This window comes from Atractosteus spatula, chromosome 4, assembly GCF_055471065.1.
Source record: "Atractosteus spatula isolate fAtrSpa1 chromosome 4, fAtrSpa1.hap1, whole genome shotgun sequence".
Taxonomy (NCBI): Eukaryota; Metazoa; Chordata; class Actinopteri; order Semionotiformes; family Lepisosteidae; genus Atractosteus; species Atractosteus spatula.
Window position 1 is genome coordinate 8,365,211 of NC_142709.1, and position 20,650 is coordinate 8,385,860.

Here is a 20,650-nt window from a genome sequence, read left to right on the forward strand (position 1 = left end):
CCTCTATTGTTATTGTTGTATTGTTGTAATTATAATTGTCTCCTATCTTGTGAAATCTTCTTATTTATTGTTGTAGTCTTCTTATTTATTGTTATTGTCATCCTGTAAAGCGCTTTGAGAAGCCACCTTTAAAGGTGCTATATAAAATAAAGTTTATTATTATTATTATTATTATCATAAGAATCCACAAGGCAGTGTAATGTTCTTATCTTCCTTTCTTTTAACACTCCCAGCTTTAAAAACTATAGAAAAATGTAACAAATTTGCCGTTTTTGAACGTACAAAACATAGCTCGTGTTGTTCTTTACAATCCAAATTCTCATGTTGTAGTGTTTGCTGTGGACTTTTTTCTTTATCGTACTAAGATTACCTGAAATGTGGCTGTAGTTTTTTAAATTAAAGAACAAAAGTAGCTCAGTACATCGACAAAGCAGGTATCTGGTTTTGGTATGAAAGAATAGCAATCAAGCACAGAGGGTGGTAATCTTTTATTGTCTTTCATCAGTGATGTGGTACACTAACATTAGGTGGAAATATACAACAGTGTGGTGACTTAAAATGAAATTTCACAACAAAAATGATCAACTTTATTTCTGCAATGGAAATATATATTTAAGATCTCAACTGGAGTGTTCTGTTTTATGTTGGCTCGGGTACAGGCTATAAATTAGCATGTCGGTCTCAGGTGGGACCACCTTGATTTAATTTTCTCAGTTAGACTTTAAGAGCTAGTGTCCTCTGTAATATGGATAAGAAATAAACATTTCTTTTTAAAAAGCTAGCCATACAGTATGCTTCACCATTAACAATCCTTTTATGTATAGAATATACCTGTACATAAAATAAGGAGCTTGTAGATGTTGATTACACACTATAAAGAGAGAAGAAAGGAGTGTTTGGCGAGTTGAGCTTTATGGAGATGGCATTAACTTCTACTTTCCCCCTTTTGGCTCACATTCTTGTGCCATTCTCCATTTGAACCTTTTTATAGGTATAAAGCAGCCATATGATAACCTTTTGTGTACCCATCCTCTTATCACATGCAGAGTTTTTCATAAAACATTGGGAATAAATTCGCCGACTTTTTTTTTTCTAAAAAAAAAAATCGAAATTTGGAAATAATGTATTACGTCTTTATCATGCACAACTGAATTATCACATTTTTACATCTATGTGAAAGGGAATGTTTGTTTTCACTCTGCATTAGAAATGACATTCAGCTAAAACTGTGTTTGTGGTCCAAGCCAGTTTAAAATATTTTTTTTGCGTTTAATAAGGACTACTTCTGGTAGTCGTGTTCATGTTCTGGCACGATGTCGGCAGGCTAACATTTTTCTGTCAGCAAGAACTACTCCTGGTCACCTTATTCACATTGTGCGCTGAAATATTTTACAAATGTATGTTTTTCATTTCAAAATTGGCTTTAAAGCAAAACACTTTGGAATTACAGAATTTGAGAAAATGACGCTTGAGGGGTTCATCGCTTAATACAATAAAAATAAAAGTACTTAATTTATATTAAGCTCCCCCTAAAGAATAGGTGTTACATAAGCAAAGAAGGCACCTTTTTGAATTTGTGTCCTCACCTTTCTGAAGCTTTTTGTTTTAGAAAGACACATTTTCTGCCTGTTTCTAAATAATCAGAAAAAGCTAAGAAAAATCACAATATTACAAATCACGCATATAAATACCAATCATAAAATAATATTCTCATTTGCTTCTTATTTGCACTGGAAAACAAAGCCGCTTAAAAGGTAGTCATGAAATCATCTGCCACTCTACACAGCAATTCCTAAATGTGTCAAACGAGATTTTATACACATGAAGGCAAAATGTAAATACTTCAAAAAATATTGCGATACAGCCCAATTTAACAAAAAGAAGATATACAGTTAAAAGATTTAAAAGTTAGAGCAAACAAAAGTCTATCTACATTGCCACCTTCAGTGTCCAGCAAAGAGAACAAATAATTAAAATGTTAGATTTTGAGTTAAATAAGATCAATATTACTTAGGTTTATAAACGCATTAGTTTTCTTTTGTACTGGCAATTTCATCAACTTCTTGTTTTTCAAAGCCACATTTATAATATTGTGAATTGTTCAGGCTAGTGCCTGCGCTTTTTAATAAGTAACATACTCAAACAAATTTGTAAACTAGTCAGCTGGTGAAGGTTTTTCTTTGTTATGTTTTTTTTTGAAAGCTTCAAATCTACTAATAAAAGCCCTGTTTCCACAAGTACAACAATCCAAAGAGAAAAAGAATGCTAGTCTCAAAATGGTATCATGATAGATGTCTCACACACATACACAATGAACACGCACTGCAGATAACGAATCAGTCTATCCCTTCTGCTCTCCCTACAAAAAGTTAGTATTGCATCTTTCTTTAAATGTACATTCACTAACCATGGATTGAGATTTTAATAGTAGCCTGTGTTTTGACTGCCATAAGTCCAGGAGTGTTAACAGAAATTAAATGGACTTAAAATAGCCTAACAGCAGGCAGCATGATGCAAACATTGATTTCATTAGTAGGCTGCTGGTAATATGGGTCCTGCTGGTTTCTCCATTGATGATCAGCCATTAAACTTTAAACCCTAGGGAGGGAGTTATAGCTCCAGATGAGGTTAAGTTATTATAACCTTCGGTTCTCCCTTGAGAGTAGAAAATCAAAACAAATTGAACCAGAACTGGAACTGGTGGCACTAATGGTAACTAATGGTGTAGGTTTATGAAAGTAAAACAGATACAGTGATCTGTATTGGAAACCTTTTCTTTGTAAGCTTAATGGACTTGGAAAAAAGTTTGCAATTTTTTTTAATAAAAAGGTGTTCGCAGTGTTGTGAAAAAGTCTATGAGGCAGGTTTCTTCAGGTCCCGGATCTGTTTGATAAGGTAGGTCTTCTCGTCGTTGAACTGCTCGTCATCCGTTCGATCCTTCTGGAAGTTGCTGAGGAATTCGATCAGCTTAGTCTGATTCTTCAGCAGGATGTCTACGATGGGCTGTGTTTTGTTGGGGTTGGCCACGAAAACCTGAAGAGACACAAACGCACATGAGCAAAGCTCTTCCTCCGTGTATTCCAGGGGTGTCAAAGTATACACATCGGACAGTTTGTCCGACTAAACACAAACTGTTCCCATTTGCCCAGGTTTTTCCGTGTGGTCTGTGTACTGGTACTGTGGCTTTAGCCATGTTTTGCTCTCTGTTCTGTCCAGGTTATGGAGCTGCTGAAATAATAAGTATTTCATCCACACTTCAATATTTGTTTATGTAAATGAGTTCACAGAACCTGCAGGACAGCTGCTTTTAGTGTCCCACGTAGGATACAGTCCTTCCAGAACACAGTGAGTGAAACTAGCTTGGAAGCCAGAAACAAATATTCAACGTGCTCAACCCATGTTCTTTATTTTCACTATTTTTCAGGTGTCTGCTTATCTGCTGATATTCTCCCAATCAGTTAGCTTCAGCAGATCGTTCTGTGCAATTACTGGTTCGCTGCACTAGCTGGGCTAAGGGTTTCAGTTAGCATTTCCTACCTTGAACACGTGGAAAGCCTCAAACTGTATATTGGGACTCTTGTCGCGGAGAAGGTTCATCATCAGCTTGAGGTTTTCAGGCTTGCTGATGTACCTTGTCATCACAGTGAAATTGTGCCTGTCCAGGAGAAGCTCTCCTAAAAGCTTGTAGAGAAACACAAAACATTTGCAAACAACACAAACTGTTTTGGCTTTTGCTCAGATAGTAAAAGTATGTCTTTGTGAATACAATCCTGGATACAAATATTGATGTATTTTAGAATCAAGGTCCTTTTTACACAAACGGGCTTTATGAGATTAGCAACCCAAAATACATATACTGAACATCAAATAAACTTAGAAATAAAAAAATCCTAAAGCTACTGATACAACGTTTTTTTTGTAAAAGGTGCACTGAGAGTATTGAACAGGCAAGAAACAGATTAATTCATTATGCTGATTAGTATTTACCATCAACAGGGCTGATTAACAGGGGAACATCTGTTAAAATCACAGGTTAGTAGCTTGTGTGGCCACTGTTGGAAGTAATACAAGCTGTACATCTGCAACATATACTTTGCACCACATTGCAGCTCTTTTGTAAGACACTGTTGAACTTCGCTTGTACAGTGTATCCTGCACAAGTACGTGTCTGTTTACAGGACTATGAGTTCTGCGTGCTTCATATTGTCCCACAAACTTTCATCAGAACTGAAGTCTAATAGGAAGTGCAACCACAACCTAATAGTTCTTATCTCATAAGAAAGTAAGCAGAAATGATCAATGTAACGTTGTGCTGTCAATGTACCATCAATCTCTACAGCTGGGGGTCGATAGCACATTCCTAACTAGCCCATTAGTTTCTTGAAGCTCCCATCGCCCAGCCCACACATGATGACTGCGGAGCCACCTCCACACAGCTCAGCTGCTGATGAGCCAGCTGTTGCCCCAGCCTGGCTGCAGAGGTGGAAACAGTGCAAATCCAATCACGAAGCTGGAGCATGATAATGTGTTGATCTGGGAGAGGTGTTGTGACTTGTGGTCACCCAGATTGAGCCTTAACATTGACAGACTGTTTGGCTGTCCCCTTTTGCAAATTAAAATAAAGACAAAACCTGGTGGCTGTTCAATAAAATTTATTGAGTCTAGCTTCCAACATACACAAGGGCACTATTCTCTTGAAGACTGGGGCAAATTGATTCCTTTGTGAGTTTTTTCTCCTGATTTTCACTAGTGTAAACATGCAACAGGTAAAATTGCCTATGCCTAACAAACTCTGTCACTAACACGGTGATTTAGTGCTTCTGAAACCATTAAACTTACTCAAATGTCTCATGGTCAGTCATTTAATCAGAATCCAAAATCTATATATTTTTTCTAAAAACATACACAAAGATAAATCGTTAGGTTTCTTTTGATTCGTAGGGTTCCTGCTTAGAACTTCTAAGAAAACAAGTGATATCTGAGAAATAAGTTATAACTAGCCAGGGAAGAAAATACCTTTAATGACTGCCTCTTTGTCACGTAGTTCTCTGAATGCAGAAGTTTTTCATAGTCTGCAAACACCTAGTAAGAAACAAAACCATGACAGTGAAAATACAGTCCCTGGTGTCTTTCAGAACAAATTAGTATTTCTTTACATCCATCCATTTTATAACCATTTTCTAATTTATACAGGGTCGGAAGGGAGCCGGAGCCTATCCTAGCAAGCAACGAGTGCAAGGCAGGGTACACCCTGGACAGGATGCCATTCCATCACAGGGCACACACACACAACTAGGGTCAATTTTCCAAGAATCGAATTAACCTGCCAGTATGTACAGTATGTCTTTGGACTGTGGGAGGAAACCAAGCAGCTGGAGGAAACCTCTGCAAACATGGGGAGAACATACAATAAAACTCTATACAGACAGCAGGCTGTGTAGCTCCCTGTAGATCAGTAGCATGGTATGAGCTGGGAAAAGCAGCTACAGCTGCTCCTATCCAGTTGAGAATTGGTGCAATACATCGTTAAGAGCTAAGCTAGACACCTGCTCCACATGATGTGTGATCAGAATCACCTTGCTGCAGGTACAGGAGTTAGCATTTCTTCAACACACAAATTAGCACAAAATGCTCACAGTTGTTGAAAATCTTTACATTTTTTGATCTGCTTCCCCTCTTGAGCAAATGTTTCCCTTAAATATGTCCAGCCCTTAAAAATCATATAAAGGCCTTTTTTGCTTAATGGTCTGAAGATGTAATATTCTTACTTACCGCATCATAATTATGTTCTAAATATTCTGCAACCAAAACCTTGTGTCTTGTAAGTAAATCCTGTGAAAGAAGAAACATCAAACATTTAAAATCTGTTAAAACATTTTAGGGTCATATATAACAGAAGCAATGCCTTCAACACAGTGCCAATGGATTACATTTTTAAGGGATCTACATAATTGTTTCCATATAAAACACACATTTCAACATAAATATTCTGTGTTGTCTGTTTGCTTTATCACACTGCGCAACTGAAGCATTATTATAGTATTACCCCCAGAAATATCCCTTTCTCTTGCTATACACAGCATACAACTGTGTGGTGTTATAAGGCTGGTTGGAGACAGACATATCTTGCTGACAGGCTAGAGGATCCAAGTGCAAAAAGGAAAGAGAAAAGTGGAGTCAGGCAGGGATGGCTGAGGCAGGATAAAGACAGGTGGAGATAGTGGAAGGAGGATGGAGATGAAGATCTGGCAGGATTGGTAGCGAGCGCAGCTTTCAGGACTGATGCAGACAAGGGAACTGTGCTGCTGTACGGGATTCTGGTAGGGAACCGCCCCACTGATCCGGTGCAGAGCAGGAGATGGGCTGCTGACAGGCAGACAAGGGATCTACAGAATGAGGCGGATTCAGTCAGAGTATCCTTCTGTGACGCAGACTAGTACTGGTGAGCGCACTATCTCAGTCTGAAGGCAGCTCAATGACAGAGCACCGGATCAGTGGCAGAGCAGGGTTGGAGTATCGTGGTCTGATGCGTGAAGTGCCCCATTAATTGGGAGGTTAGGACAATTGACCTGAGTGAACTGCAGCTCCTCGTGGAGGAAACCAAGGGCTTCGAGCTCTAGCTCACCCAGGCATATCATGTACTACAGGTTGATTCAAACACTAATTAAACAACACAATAATACTTGTTTTAATTCAACCCATGTTGTTATTCTATTTTGATGTGAGATGTGAAAAAACATGATCTTATAATAATGGTTTATTACTATAATTATTATTATCTCTAATAATAATTATAGCCAGAGAAAGTTTTGGGGATAAAACACCGTGCGCAGTGTTCTCATAGCGACATATCACTTGAGAAGAGCAGGGTCTCCTATTTTAGTAACTCGAATGTGTCCTCTCATGTCATGAGACATTTCCATAGATTTTTTTAAGTTTCAGAAACTGGACTCCAAGAAGTACTGAGTAGCTCAACCCATGAAGGTACTTTGCTCCCAAGAAGATACTTAGCGATTTTCTAATTTTTTTTTCAATTTGAAAAGAGAAGTTTCAGAACCAATCTGGCTTAGCCATCGCACATTTGAGCTCGTGTCATATCACTAGCCAATCGTGTCCTTGATTCCACAGGAAGCAGCACATGATTGGCTCAGCCCACGGGGGGGAGGGTTGGGATTGGTTAGCCAGGGCCTGTTTGCTCTCCTGTACATCGCAGCCGTGCTTTAGGGCATTTAAAAGATTAACAGATTTTCTGGACTTACAATACCAACTAGAAATTTGAAATAGGGCATATAGTATAACACAGAATAAGTGTGATTATAAACTTGATAAAAATGACCTCCAGTATGCAATATAGCAAACAAGCAAAACAAGATATCAATATTAATAGGGAAATGAAAGAGTTGGTGTTACTACAGTATTTAAGAGTAATTAGTAATACTATGGCATTACTCAGTTTTAAAATATAGTGCCCATGAGACCCTTAATACATATTAAGGGAGCAGTAAAGATTGAAACAGGTCGAAAGCATTACAACTGATCAATATGGGGAGGCATTTTCCTTGAAGTGTCATTAACATGTCTAAGAATTAATTTTGGAAAATGTAGCTAGGTGAAAAAATGACTAATGACAAGGAGTGTCACACAGAGACACTAAAAGCTCACCTTTTGAATCACAAAAGAAGAGCTACAAGAGTGCACTTAATAACTAACTGGTTTGAACTATTCTCATGTTACATAAAACTGGCACAGTGGCTGATACTGTAAAACCCTGTATGGCAAACTAGCACCAAGGCTCGAGAGAGGAGAGAATATCTGATCCTTCAGATAAACACCACTTCCCAAAGCCTAGGAAGAGAGCGCAAATGGAAAATGTTAAGTTCAGCATCATCCCTCCCTCATGCCTGCTAAATAGCTTACCTTAAATGTAGCAAATGCATCAGAGGCGATGTCAAATGTTGACAATTCCACATAGCTGAAGAAGTCCCGGAACTGCTCAGAGTGCAGAATAATCTTGGCCAGGGGCTCGTGTCTGATGCACTCTCTCAGCATGATGCCACAGTTCAGAGCCACCTGTGGCGTTTCATAGCTGACAAGATCAATAAGAGCACCATAGTGCCACACTTTATTCATCTGCACTTGCGTCTTTTAACCATCAGTAATATTGCACCATCCAATACCCGAAACTGACACAGGACAAGTGTATGCCGCATCAAAGTCTGGGGTTTTAATGGGCCTTTTGAGAAGTTATTTTTAATTAATTTCATGAGCAAAATAGCATTTATTATTTATGAGGTGGCAGAAAAGGTCTGGGCCTGTACAGTATAAAAATAAACAGAGACCAATGCTCTCATGATACACAGGTACACAATTCATTATGTTCACAGTGTTCTGTACAGTATTGCCTTGTTCCTTATGAAATTCCTTTGCATGTTAACCATAGCAGCGACTGAAAAGAACAACCACAAAAAAGCCCAAAAAAATCTCATCAAACTTTTAATCCTGAAGAGCAATTTCAACATGTTTTTGCAAATGTCTTTTAGCCCATGGTTCTATCACATTAAAAATTAAATGAATCATGACTTTTTAAAATCTCAGCATTTGTCGTGGTCTACCTGCCAGCTGGACAATCATGGATCACAAAGCTGTTTTAATAAAGGTGGTATCTGATGTGTCCCTTTCGAATGGGCTTTGAGCTGTCACAATCAAGACTGCATTGCTCTGTTATTATATTCTAGCAGAATATAAGGAGAATAAAATTAACCTCACCCCTTTAACAGCATGAACAATACTGGCTGATGGGAACAGATATACTCCACCGTTGGACTGCGAGTACCAATCTGCCTTCTGAGGATGTTATTGAAAATTTGGCAGACATCTTTCTTCCCCTGTTGGACATGAAAGCCCGGAGAAGGCAAAACAGTCACTGAGTATTCTGCAGTTTGGTAAAGTAGCCACACAGTTTAATTACCACATTTCACTGTTTAATCATTGCAAATAACACTCTTTGTAGGGATTCAAGGCTACATGCATAATGCTTAATCTTATTTTCTCTATAAAGTTAACATTTAAAGACACATTCACTGCTGGAGCTTCTTTTACTTTAACAAGTTTATTAAAAGTCAATTTGTTCAGGCTTATGTTGTGCCACAGTGTGCTGAGTAGCCTTCTCTCAATTCTTACATTCATAAAACTGCACCACAATACTAATAAAATACAAATGTTAATGAAATGCCCTGCAGAAACCTATTTGTTCAGAATTACTATGAAAGATTCCAAATTATTTTCCAAAATGACAATATTCACCATTTATCACTGATATTATAGTGGGTCAAAGATCCTCCTGTCGTTGAGGCTGAGGGTTCATTGTACATTAATGTGTGTAAGATGTGACTGTATGGCCTCAGCTCAAGCATTTAGCTTATGTTCACACTTCTGTGAGATGGTTCTTTATAGTGGATTCCTATTAGGTTCCTTCCATTTGAGCTGTGTTGTAAAAAATATTGAGTCTCTTATTTTAATGATGGAAATCCCACTGATACCAAACAATGCATCTGTAAAATATGCTTTTACTTTGAAGTTACCAAAAAGCAGAAATCATCTGTATAAGTAATTACAACAGTGACACGATAGAGACTGAGTGTTGTCATACCTCAAAATCTATGACCTGTAGGTTTTCAATCAGAGAGATGAGAAGCCCGCTATTGTATAGCTCCTGAGCCAGCTGGGCCACTGTCTCTGTGTGAGGCTCCTTGTCATTAGTGCCATACAGAATCTCCTTCATTGCCACCAGACACTTAGATACTTCCTCCGAAGCCTGGCGTCAAAAAACAAACAGTGAAGATAGAGGTATTATACAAAGAATTTGCTATTCATACCTCTGCATATCAAACAACTTCGGCACAACACCTATTTTTTAAGGGACTGATTCAATTAGCTTGCCCCTTGTCATGCAGTTCAGTCATGCTGAACTGTCACCTAATAATGCTCTTCTCTGTTTATTTTCAAGTAACATCCCCTCCCCTTAGACCACTACTGTGTTTGAATAGTCTCTGTGTGATAAAACCATAATTAACATCACTAAATACCCAAGTATTAGGTATTTTTTTAACAAACATTAACATTTGAATTGCAGTCATTTTGTGTTTCAGACAATGTACAAGTCCATAGTTATTTTTGATGCTGAAATAATATTTGTACAAGATCTCTTAAATACCCATGGCAAAATAACTAAAGCACAAAGACTTACTGGAAGCCCAATTAGGTACTGTAAAGAAGGAAATCCAAGTCACACTGGTTCTGGGAAGAGTGATCAATGTTGCCTGTCAGCCATATGCCAGTTACAGATAAGGCTCAACAATTAGCTGTTTAGTCAAGACATAAACTTCAGAGCAATCAACCTTGTTTCGTTATTACAGGGTTTTGTTGTTGTTTTTTAGCTATCAAATTAAATATGCGTACAACAGGGGCAACAACTGATACAAAAAATGAACAGCAAAAACCTCAGGACTTGGTTAAAAGACAAATTCTTCTGTCCTTATGAAACCCCATGCTGGGTTGCCCATGACTGAAATGATGTTTTACCACCAGTCACCACTAGGTGGAGAGATGCATTTGATACAGTATGACTACAAAAGGAACAGCATTGTAGAGGGATCAGATTAACTGATTTTTAAGAACACATCACTGGAATAGTAGACAAGTTCAAATCACTATATCTATAAATAGCACCCTTTAACCTGAATCTTCTGATAATTACATTCACAGACCCTTGTAAATTAGAGATCAAGCAGAGCCACAGTGCTACTTTTACAACAGTGTGTAAAATACATCCCGGAATAGAAACAACTGACTTATTAACGTAATTTCCCTCATGTCGTTTCCTATGGAGCTGATATGAAATATGATATGAAAACATGTGCCTACTGCTGAATTAGAATATACAGCAGATGGTTTTCCTCAACGCTTTCCACATACAATACATCTTGACTTGGGCATCAGTATTCTCATTGCTGTCACACGCATTGCAGGGCTTTTTTTGTATGTGAGATGTGAGTTCACACAAGGCCGAATGTACTGTAGGTCACTGAGTAAAGGGTACATTAAAATTTCATCCTGGAAAACAAATCACTGTAAAAACAAGATACCTTACTTCTGAAGAAAAATGTGTTTTTCCCTTTTAAAATATCCTATTTTAAATATTCTACTATTTCACTTTGGCCTCAGTTGTGGGCGCTGCTGACAAAACAGCATCCGAACAGATTTCTGCCACGCTGGGGAATGAACACAGCTCAGCCTACAGCCCGACTCAAGGCCATTTACATCTCTCGTGTCACAAGGCCTCACTGAATCCCAGCCAGCCTCAGTGAGACACTTTTCTGCAGCCAGACATAAAGCACCCAGTTCATTTTACCATGATCCAATCAGCAGTGCCACTGGGACCACTTCAATGCTGCCATGGCGACAGCCAACTCTGGAGGGCGAATGAGAGCCCAGGGTTTTTAACCAGCACTACCCTGCTACAGCATTTGGCATACATAAGATCTTATACTGATTTACCTTTTCTGTCTTCTTATCCTGCTTCACTAAAATCGCCAGGTTTTCTTTTAAAATCCTCACAATATCAGCTGGGCTCTTGTGAGATTTACCAAACAGCGGCATTTTGACTGCTTGCTGTGCCTCACTTCAGTACCTGCAGCGAGAAAGACAACAAAAAAAGAGTGAATTGAATTGGGAAAACTGAATCCTCTCAAGCCTCCTGTTGAGGAAGGTTTCTGTTCAACAGCCAAGAATTCATTTTCAAACTAAGACCGGAAGCAAAACGGACAAGATCGGGTGATACAAGACCATAACACTGAGAAAGATCTTTAATGAAGCACGTAACGAAAGTTCAGGAGGGATGACAACAGCCAAGTTCAACCAGCCTCAACAGTCAATAATTCATAGTCACTCCTGACGTCATTTCCTCACCTGAAACATTATTAATACTATAAGTAATCCCTATCTCTCCTTCACATAGCTGTTTTGTGTCCCTTCTCCACTTCTGCAGCGGCCCCTTGGTCAATTCCCAGCCTCCTTATCCCCTCAGCCAAGCGGGTGAAGTCACATTTATTATTTCTAAAACACTCCATAAACCTTTCAATACACAGAATTCATGCATGCCATGTTATTCTTAGTGAACTTTCTGAAGCACATTATTTTCCCCATTCATCTCTACAGCTCTTTGAATTTTTCAGCTTTACCTGACCAAACTTCAAATCTAACTTGACAGAAAACTTGCAATGTTTACGAAATTAAGAATTTTCTTTTTATTTGCACACAGACATTAATCACAGTGTTTTCATTTTCTGTATTTTTCCTGTATAGTAAAATATCCATTAGGATAAGGATAGCGATGTGGTCACCTTTAAGCCCACAATAAAAATGCAGCCCTATGGCTTAGATTCTCACAACACCTGCCTGGATGTCGGCTTTTAAGAAGTAAACATTTTCACAATCATTTTTCATCTTGGTTGGAATAACAATCTACTAATCACAGACTTGATATAATGTCCGTTTCATTTACAGCACTTCTAAGCAACCTTATTAAACAGGTTCTTTACTAATTTGGAAATTACATATTTCCAGGTCTTCAGCAATGCATTATTTCCATGTTTCCATATAAAATGTAGAGTGCTGGCCTTTCTGAAACGAATTTGGACACCTCTGCTGTAAAAAAAAGACTTAAGTTTTCAAGTTCCTTATTTGCACACATACAAGCGTTTCTGTCTTTCAAAGCTCAGGCCTAATAGTGAATATAAAAATGTTCGTGTCTGTTGCCCATCAGGTTATTTGTTCCTTGGTTAGCAGTTTTGTCTCTTCTCTTTTGTCAGGCAAAGTGAAAAGCCATTGCCTGGAAATGGACCGACAGAGATTCCGAGAACAGCTACACTGAACATTACAGTGAACTAACGAATTCCAGCCAGATTTATTTTCTGCACAGAAATCCAGCTGTGGTTCAGGTGTTAGAATACATACAAGCATGCACACATGAACAACGTGCCTTTGAAATATTTAAGGCACACCCTAGAATGTTTGGAATGCTTCCACAAACATGGAGACTTTCATTTATGGAGATTTGCTTCAACGAAAGCACATTTCCATAGCTTAATTAAAAACCTGCCTTAATTAATTCAGCTTACTTAAACCCTTCAGAATGTAGGCCCGGCGTCTGAGAAATGTAGCCTGGTGTCAGGCTTTTATATTTAAGGTCAGGGTGGCTACAGTATGTAGGGCAGCTGTAGTATTTACAGCTACACAAGGCTTTGCAACTGTTGCACTGTCTTTTATTTGTAATTGACACATCAACCTTTATACTTTCTACTCTCCAAAAATACTTTAAAATATACATGTAATGTAATATATCCTAGAGCCAAATGTGTTATGTAGAAGATTTAAATGACTGTAATGTGTTTTAAAGAACGTATAACAAATGCAATATGTTATATACAGTATTATATAAAGAATATATAACAAGTGCTTTATAGAGAATCACTTTAACTGTACAGGTATAGTGAGATAGTTGCCCAATGATCCACAGTGAATTTTATACTGTAAACAAATCACGTTTACTGGATTTAGAGAAAAAATGCACTGCACAAAAATTCCTTGGGAAAATGGAAATGCATAATAAGAGTTATCACAATCCACAACAAGACCTTCTGATATTCACACAAAATAATAATTGGGGGATTCCACAATATAAAAAAATTATATAACATCTGAATATTAGACATGAGTCAAAGTGTTTTTGTGTCTTTTATGATTAACTTAAGTCTATTTAATAGTAACCAGACAAAACAAGGTACTGCAAATGTAGTTTCTTGGAGCAAATTCAATCCCTTTCTTCAAAACACAGAGCTATTTATACAACACAGGATGAAAACATATGACTTCTAATTCCAGGGAGTGTGTAGTTCGGTATTTTGTCCATTATGCCACTACACCAGGAAGTCCTGTGTCTCAACCTGAAAACCTGTCAAGAATGTGGTGCAAGAGAAAAAGTCCCAGCCCTGAGAGCCCACAAGCTTCCCCTTCTGAAGCTAGAGAACGGCCAGTCTCACAGACATATAGCGAGAGTTTCTGAACTTAAAAACCCTCAAATCAAGCCAGATTTGATCACAAATCCCAAGTCTTAAGTACGTCCTACAATTGGAAATACATTGTTATTTTTTAATGAAGTGCTTATTATAAAGGTAATTGAATTAAGTCCCAAAACGTTGCTTTGCTTTTCAACAGAAAACAGCTGATACAGTATATAGAAGTAACACAAAACTTTCTCAGTAAACACATTTTGAAATGTGTAGGTAAGAATGGTGAAAGCTGTATCTAAATCCAGGTGGTTTTATATGGCCATGTGGCTGGACTATGAACTCAAATTAGCAATATACACAAATGAGGAAAGAGTTTTGTAGCCGCATATCCTTTCATTAACTGAAAGAATTTACTTTCAGGTACGTTAATTAGGAGGAAAACAAAAGCAAGTCTTGAGTGGACAAGGTTTTCATAATAAAATATCTGTTTCATCTGATTAACCTTTCTATCCAAATGCTTTTTAAAACGATGCTGTAAATGTATAACTACGAATGTTTGATTAAAATAACTGATTACTACATTCCATTTGAATTACTGGACCTGGCTATTGATACCTGTGCTGACAAAGCTTTATATCCAACACTCCCAAACCTATTTCTTAGACGTGCCAGTTCTAGGAAGGTAAATAATATTAAAAGATTACCCTTCCTGCTTGCTTCCATAATCTAAAAAGGCATGAGAAAACCCTTGCACTGAAACCAGCAGTCTTGAAGTTTCTAATGGAGTTAAACTTCCCTGCTCCATAATGCATTTGCAGATGCCACATAACTAGTAAGTAATTGCGAATGAAAATTCATGATTTTGAATTTGATTCATACTTTGTATGATTTTGTGCCAGCCTTACTAACTTCAATCTGGCACTGCTTCAGAATCCTAAAAGACTTTATTGTTTTTCATTTTAATTGCCACTTTTATCTATTTTATTCCATTTGGACCTATTTATACGGCTGGTCATTCTCCTGGAGCAATCTGAGTGAAGAATCTTGCTGTAGTGGACAACAGGTGTGAGACATCAGTCCAATGAGAACAAAACGCACAGTATTACAGTTTGCCGATAATAAAACACTGACTCTGATCCAAACACCTACTCAATCATAATCATTAAAACAGAAGGAAACAGAGGCTGGACTTAAGTCATGTTTACAGTCTCTGACATATCCAGGTTCTGTGTGACAGAGAGCCAAAAGGTAAATGATACAAAATACTACTTCAAAACCTCCCTCAGCCTCAGAATCTCTCAGAACACAGACTTTGCCTTCCCTCAGGAACACTGTTGCAATACAGACAGGAAGATAACACGGAAATTACTTCATTCAATTTTAATAGCAAAAATAATTTTATCCTAGCACAGCAATGCAAGTGTTATATGTATAATATACAGCACTTAAAAGATACTTATTAAACTAATACCTAAGATGTCTAAAACTGCCATCTCATTTGTAACTGTGACTTCAGCTTCACAACCATACAATTTGTAAAATGACTAAATTTAAATATATATTTACATTTTTATATATATATTTATTTTCTTCTCTCCCATGCTACAAAAGCTGACAGAATTCTAAACAGGGGCTATCATGTAGCCATTTTTGTTTATTATAGCAAGGCTGTTGTCATTAAATGAGAATGCTCAGTTATACAGATGGTATCACACTGTACCTGATACACTGCCAGAGTACTTGAATATTTCTAGCATTTATAATGTGAACTTAAGTTTTGTGGTTAAGTGTTACTAATTTTGTACAAACTGAGAAATCATATAACACATTGCTACATTTTAGTCTGTATTTCTAAGAGCTTTATTTGGGACATTAGTACAAACTCAGCTGTTCTACTACTACTCCATCAGCATGGCTTAGAGAGCTCAGTCTGAATAATCAGATCATACAGCAGTCCGAAATACTTTCCTTAAGACTTTGTGGCCCCATTAATAATTAAGACAAATCACGACTGATGATAAAAGAATAAATCACAAAAGCTTAATGTTTGTTCTTGTTTAATATGATAAACACATCTTGCATCTGTAATAAAAATGATAAGACTGAATAAAAATGGCTGTATTTGCAACATGGATCAGGAAAAAGGTAAAAAGGTTCCCAGAAATGGAATGGAATTATGATAGGCTTAGGATTATGAAGGGATGTACTTTACCAAATGAAATCATTCTATTTTGAAACTTTTATTCTGAAACTTTTTGTAGTAATTCACTAATGGATAACAGAAATTTATATTAACCTTTTCATTTTCTTACATACTAATTTAGATTTCTCTGTTCTGATTAGGTTTTAATAAACATTGTACCACAGAGACTAGCATCCAAATGAAGTTCAGGCAGTTTTTGTATTAAAAAAAAACAATACTGTACAAACATATGTTAACAACGTCTTACAGGATGATTCTACACTTTTTCTAAAACCTAATTCCACAGAATGAGACAAATAACGTTATTGTTGTTATAATAATTAGAGATGATCCGAGGCCTTACATTAGTTTGTTTGCTGACATCACCATTTCTTGTAATTTTGAAAAACATTTAAGTAATCATAAGTACTGATGTCACTCAGGAGTCTCTCCAACACCTGGACACCTTAGTCTATATTTACCATCAACGTTTTAATGGGTATTCCGTCAATATTGTAAAACATACACAGGTTCAATAGACGACACCTCCACAGATCACTGAATCATTATAATACCCTCTCCAAACTCCTGCACTCTCTTCTAAACAGCTAAACCATTGCATGTGACATGAGGCACCAACAACTGATCCCAAGAATTTTTCCCTAACTTCCCTAGAATATTCTGGATGGACTGCCCTTGCAGTATATAGTATTAGGTGGTAGGGAAATTACCATATACATATTGAAGTCTAAAACAAACATGGGTTACACTGTATGAGTACAATCACATACTCTATTCTGAGGAAACACGTCTCAGATTTGAAGAGGTTATTCACCAGATAGAAAATCCACATTGGTATCCCATTTAAATCTATGTATCTCTATGTTGATAAACAATCTTAATATAATCCAAGATCCAAACATCTGCAAATATTCCCATTTAACCAAGGAACATGATCATCATATCTAGAAGGCTAATGATACACTTACAAAGGCCACAGATATCATGCAGACAAACTCAAACTTCAGACACCTTCCTAAGAACTGTACGGGGAGCCTAGAAGACTAGTCAGCTGGGACACCGGCAGACACGATATAAGAACTAAAATAAAAATTAAAACCTGCACAACATTACAGAGAAACCTTAAAGCAACAAGGATAAACTCCACTGTTCTACCAGATTCCTAGAATACCACCAGAAGGCCTGTGTGGTGTTGAAAGTGTAATGGAAGTTTCAAAATACACTGAGCAACAAAAGAAATGACCCACAGGTAAATTCATTACGGTGGTTAACATTGGTCATCAACGGGTGTGATCTACTGAGAGGACCACCTGCTAGCAGCACGGGTAAAAGCAATGCAAGTTGTACATTAGTGACACATGCTTTGCACCAGACTGCACAGGGTATCTTGCGGAATTCTTCTCCACTTCTCTCATACGCTCTGGACAAGCACGTGCCGTTCACTGGTCTGTGATCCCTAGATGCCTCACGGCATCCCAGAAACATTCAGTGGGGCTCGAGTCAGGTGAGTTGGGCATCCAAGATATAACTGTCCCCTTCTTATCTTGTAAACTGATCAGCATGAGGACGTTCTTTTCCCACTGAGGATGAGGTCCCAGCTCCTGATCAACATAGTGCCATGTAGGGTTGTCATCTACCAGTGCAACTGGTAAAGCTGTTCTGAAGCAACTAGATAACTCCTGGTCTGACCATCACACTTGGCTCCCCTCATTAATCTTGGCAAGGTGACACGTGATCCGTTAGAGAATGGCCTAATGTTGTGGTGTTTCATGGGTAACATCTCGCATGGCTTGAAATTTCTGGCACTGCTCTGATGTTGTCCAGGCTAGGGCACATACCGAGGGCACAAAGGCACTATTCTCTTGATATGCAGAGCATATTGGTTCTTTCTGCGTTTTAATCTATATTCCATGTGTAAAATCATCTCATCACTGTGCCTGATTGTCTTACTAATGCTTCTAATGATTTAATGCTTCTGTAACAGTGAAGTAAATTAAGTCTTCATCGTCAATCAAGAGAGATTAATTAATTAAAATGACACCAAAAACCTTAATCAATACTCCAAATCCTTATATTTTATTATTTGAAAAATCTGCATACATTAATAAAGTGATAGATGTCTTCTGATGTTTATGAAGTTTATAAACTTTACATTCTTGCTAGCTACTAAAAAAAAGTAAAAACTGATGAATACACCATGGAGCTCTAACACCATACGAAACCTTGGATAAGAACATGCCATTCATCCAATCAGATGTTACTGATGGCTCCAGTTTAACTTATTTTGTATTTTAATCTCTAGAACAAGATCCAAGGTTTTTTCCGACTTTTTAAAACCTCATATTAGCATGTGTACAGTTTTTCTCCCAGCAAATGGACACATCAAAGTCTTCGGTATTATCTAAACCTAAATGGAATTCATCTCACGTCAATCAGAATTGTACAGTTACCTGCCTACACTCTGTATCCATTAAGTACAACGGAACTGTATCAACAACCATGCCTGTGAAGGCCACATCACTTACACTGGCCACTTGCAAGGATACGCACTTCTCTCCGGCTGTTACGGATATTGTGAAACGAAAAATAACACTGGACGTGAACATTATTTGTTTACGCTTGTTTGCCTTCACCCTGCTCGGTTTGAAATATGCAATTCCTATCACGATTAACAGAACAAAGGTGTGGAAAGAAATTAAAGCAGCTTTATCAAGACAGACCTAGACACAGTATGTAGCTGGCCATACTGGATCGACACGGCATCGGTTTTGTAGTTCTGCAGTAATGTCTGTATACCGAAAATCATAAGCATCAACTTATCCCGTAAACAGAAGTTGTACGGAAAGATTATGAATAGCTTTGATACTGGGGGGGATGCTAGAGACAGCATATCCGTGGGGTCTAAACTAGACACACGACATTTAAAACAGTTACTATAAAACGCGAATCCGACCGACCACCGATTGTATTTCTGAGCAAAACTGTAATTTGGTCTCTGGTCCCTTTGACAGGACTAAGCCCTGACATGCGCAAAGCCGAGGGTTAAATACTATTGTACAAGCCCCAAGAGAAAGACAGCAGAACACAGATTGATAACGACTAAGCAGGCTCATGGCTTCATTGCAATGTATCCTTTCAGCGCAAGTTTGAAAGAATGACGGAAACAAAACCCAGCACGACCAACAACCATTACAGGCACCAACGCTGGCAATCGTATCCGACGAGCGGCTGGTACTTACAGCGAACGATTTTATTTTATTTTGGCTGTGTATGTGTGTTTTCCACTCGGCAGCCTCCTGCCTTGGCTGTCCCTCTTCTCAATGTAACCGAACAGCTTTTTCTAGTCACACCAGCTGTGTGTACACTGAGCTCAACGTCAGAGGAATGTGTGTATGAGCGAATAGCACGGCGTGGCCCGTCTTAAGAAGGCAGTGCATAATTTCATATCGCCTATTTCATTGTACACTTAGCGGATGGGTGTTATTTACTATTAGGTTAATTTTACTGTATGTGGCGCTGTATGTCGGGAGGCCATTGATATAGCTGTATTCTTGTGTGCATCAAATTATTTATATTGCACATTTTCTTCCCCCGGTCGCGTTCTGGTGCAGTGTTGACGATTATGCTGATTAACAGGATGGTCCTGAAATCCATTAACAACCAGGAGTCGTAGTATTATTAACATGGAAACAGCGACAATTAGTAAGTGATAACTATTACGATTATTTTAACTTGAAGGCCATTGCCAGTTGTATTGTTATTGTTAAGATAATGCAGAATGCAATGCTTTTATTGCACTGCTGCCGTGTAACCGCTGACTGGCTGTGTCTTTTTTTTTGGTTGTACAATTTGCTGAATACCGATGTGCATTGTGGTCATACCTTGGCTTGGCTAGTGCCTTCCTCCGGCCTCACAGCCCACTTGTTAAGGCAGCGAGGGCTGGTCGGTGCGGTTGGTACAGTATGTATGTTTGATTACTCCTGATTCGGAACTGACCAGCAAGCCAATAGCAACGCCTGGCATCTGGCTTGTGTAAATAACCCCCTTTTTCAAAATGCCTGCTTTCTTCATCACTTCCAACAGTAGCGCGTTTTCTCTACACGCTGTCAAAAGCGGCCAAACACATGATCGGCACAACACCGTTATTTATTGTTACACCTCCTCATAGTATCCGTGTTATTACATGCCCAGGTTCTTTTTTTCGTACAATATGTAACAGGCTAAGCCACTGTTTCTTAGTGTGCTAGTACAGATGTAAGACGATGCTTTAGTATGAAGGACAAACTCTTGCAGTGGGTATAGCATGAGCCATATTTGTTTCTCCGTGAAACAATGAAGGGCGGCAGTCATTACACTTTGCATTGTAAATTAAAATCCC

The 20,650-nt window shown here is 38.1% G+C and overlaps 1 protein-coding gene across 1 annotated transcript; it reads right to left on the minus strand.

The window, feature by feature from the left end:
- Nucleotides 1-471: 471 nt before the first annotated feature.
- cab39l (calcium binding protein 39 like) lies at nucleotides 472-19,675 on the minus strand. The gene is made up of 9 exons (XM_088912653.1): nucleotides 19,512-19,675; nucleotides 11,557-11,689; nucleotides 9,650-9,814; nucleotides 8,767-8,885; nucleotides 7,918-8,086; nucleotides 5,773-5,832; nucleotides 5,017-5,082; nucleotides 3,538-3,681; nucleotides 472-3,033 (listed from the first exon to the last, which is right to left on the minus strand). The coding sequence occupies exons 2-9, from the start codon at nucleotides 11,656-11,658 to the stop codon at nucleotides 2,854-2,856; spliced, it is 1,005 nt and encodes a 334-aa protein (XP_088768779.1). The 5' UTR covers nucleotides 11,659-11,689; nucleotides 19,512-19,675; the 3' UTR covers nucleotides 472-2,853.
- Nucleotides 19,676-20,650: the final 975 nt, after the last annotated feature.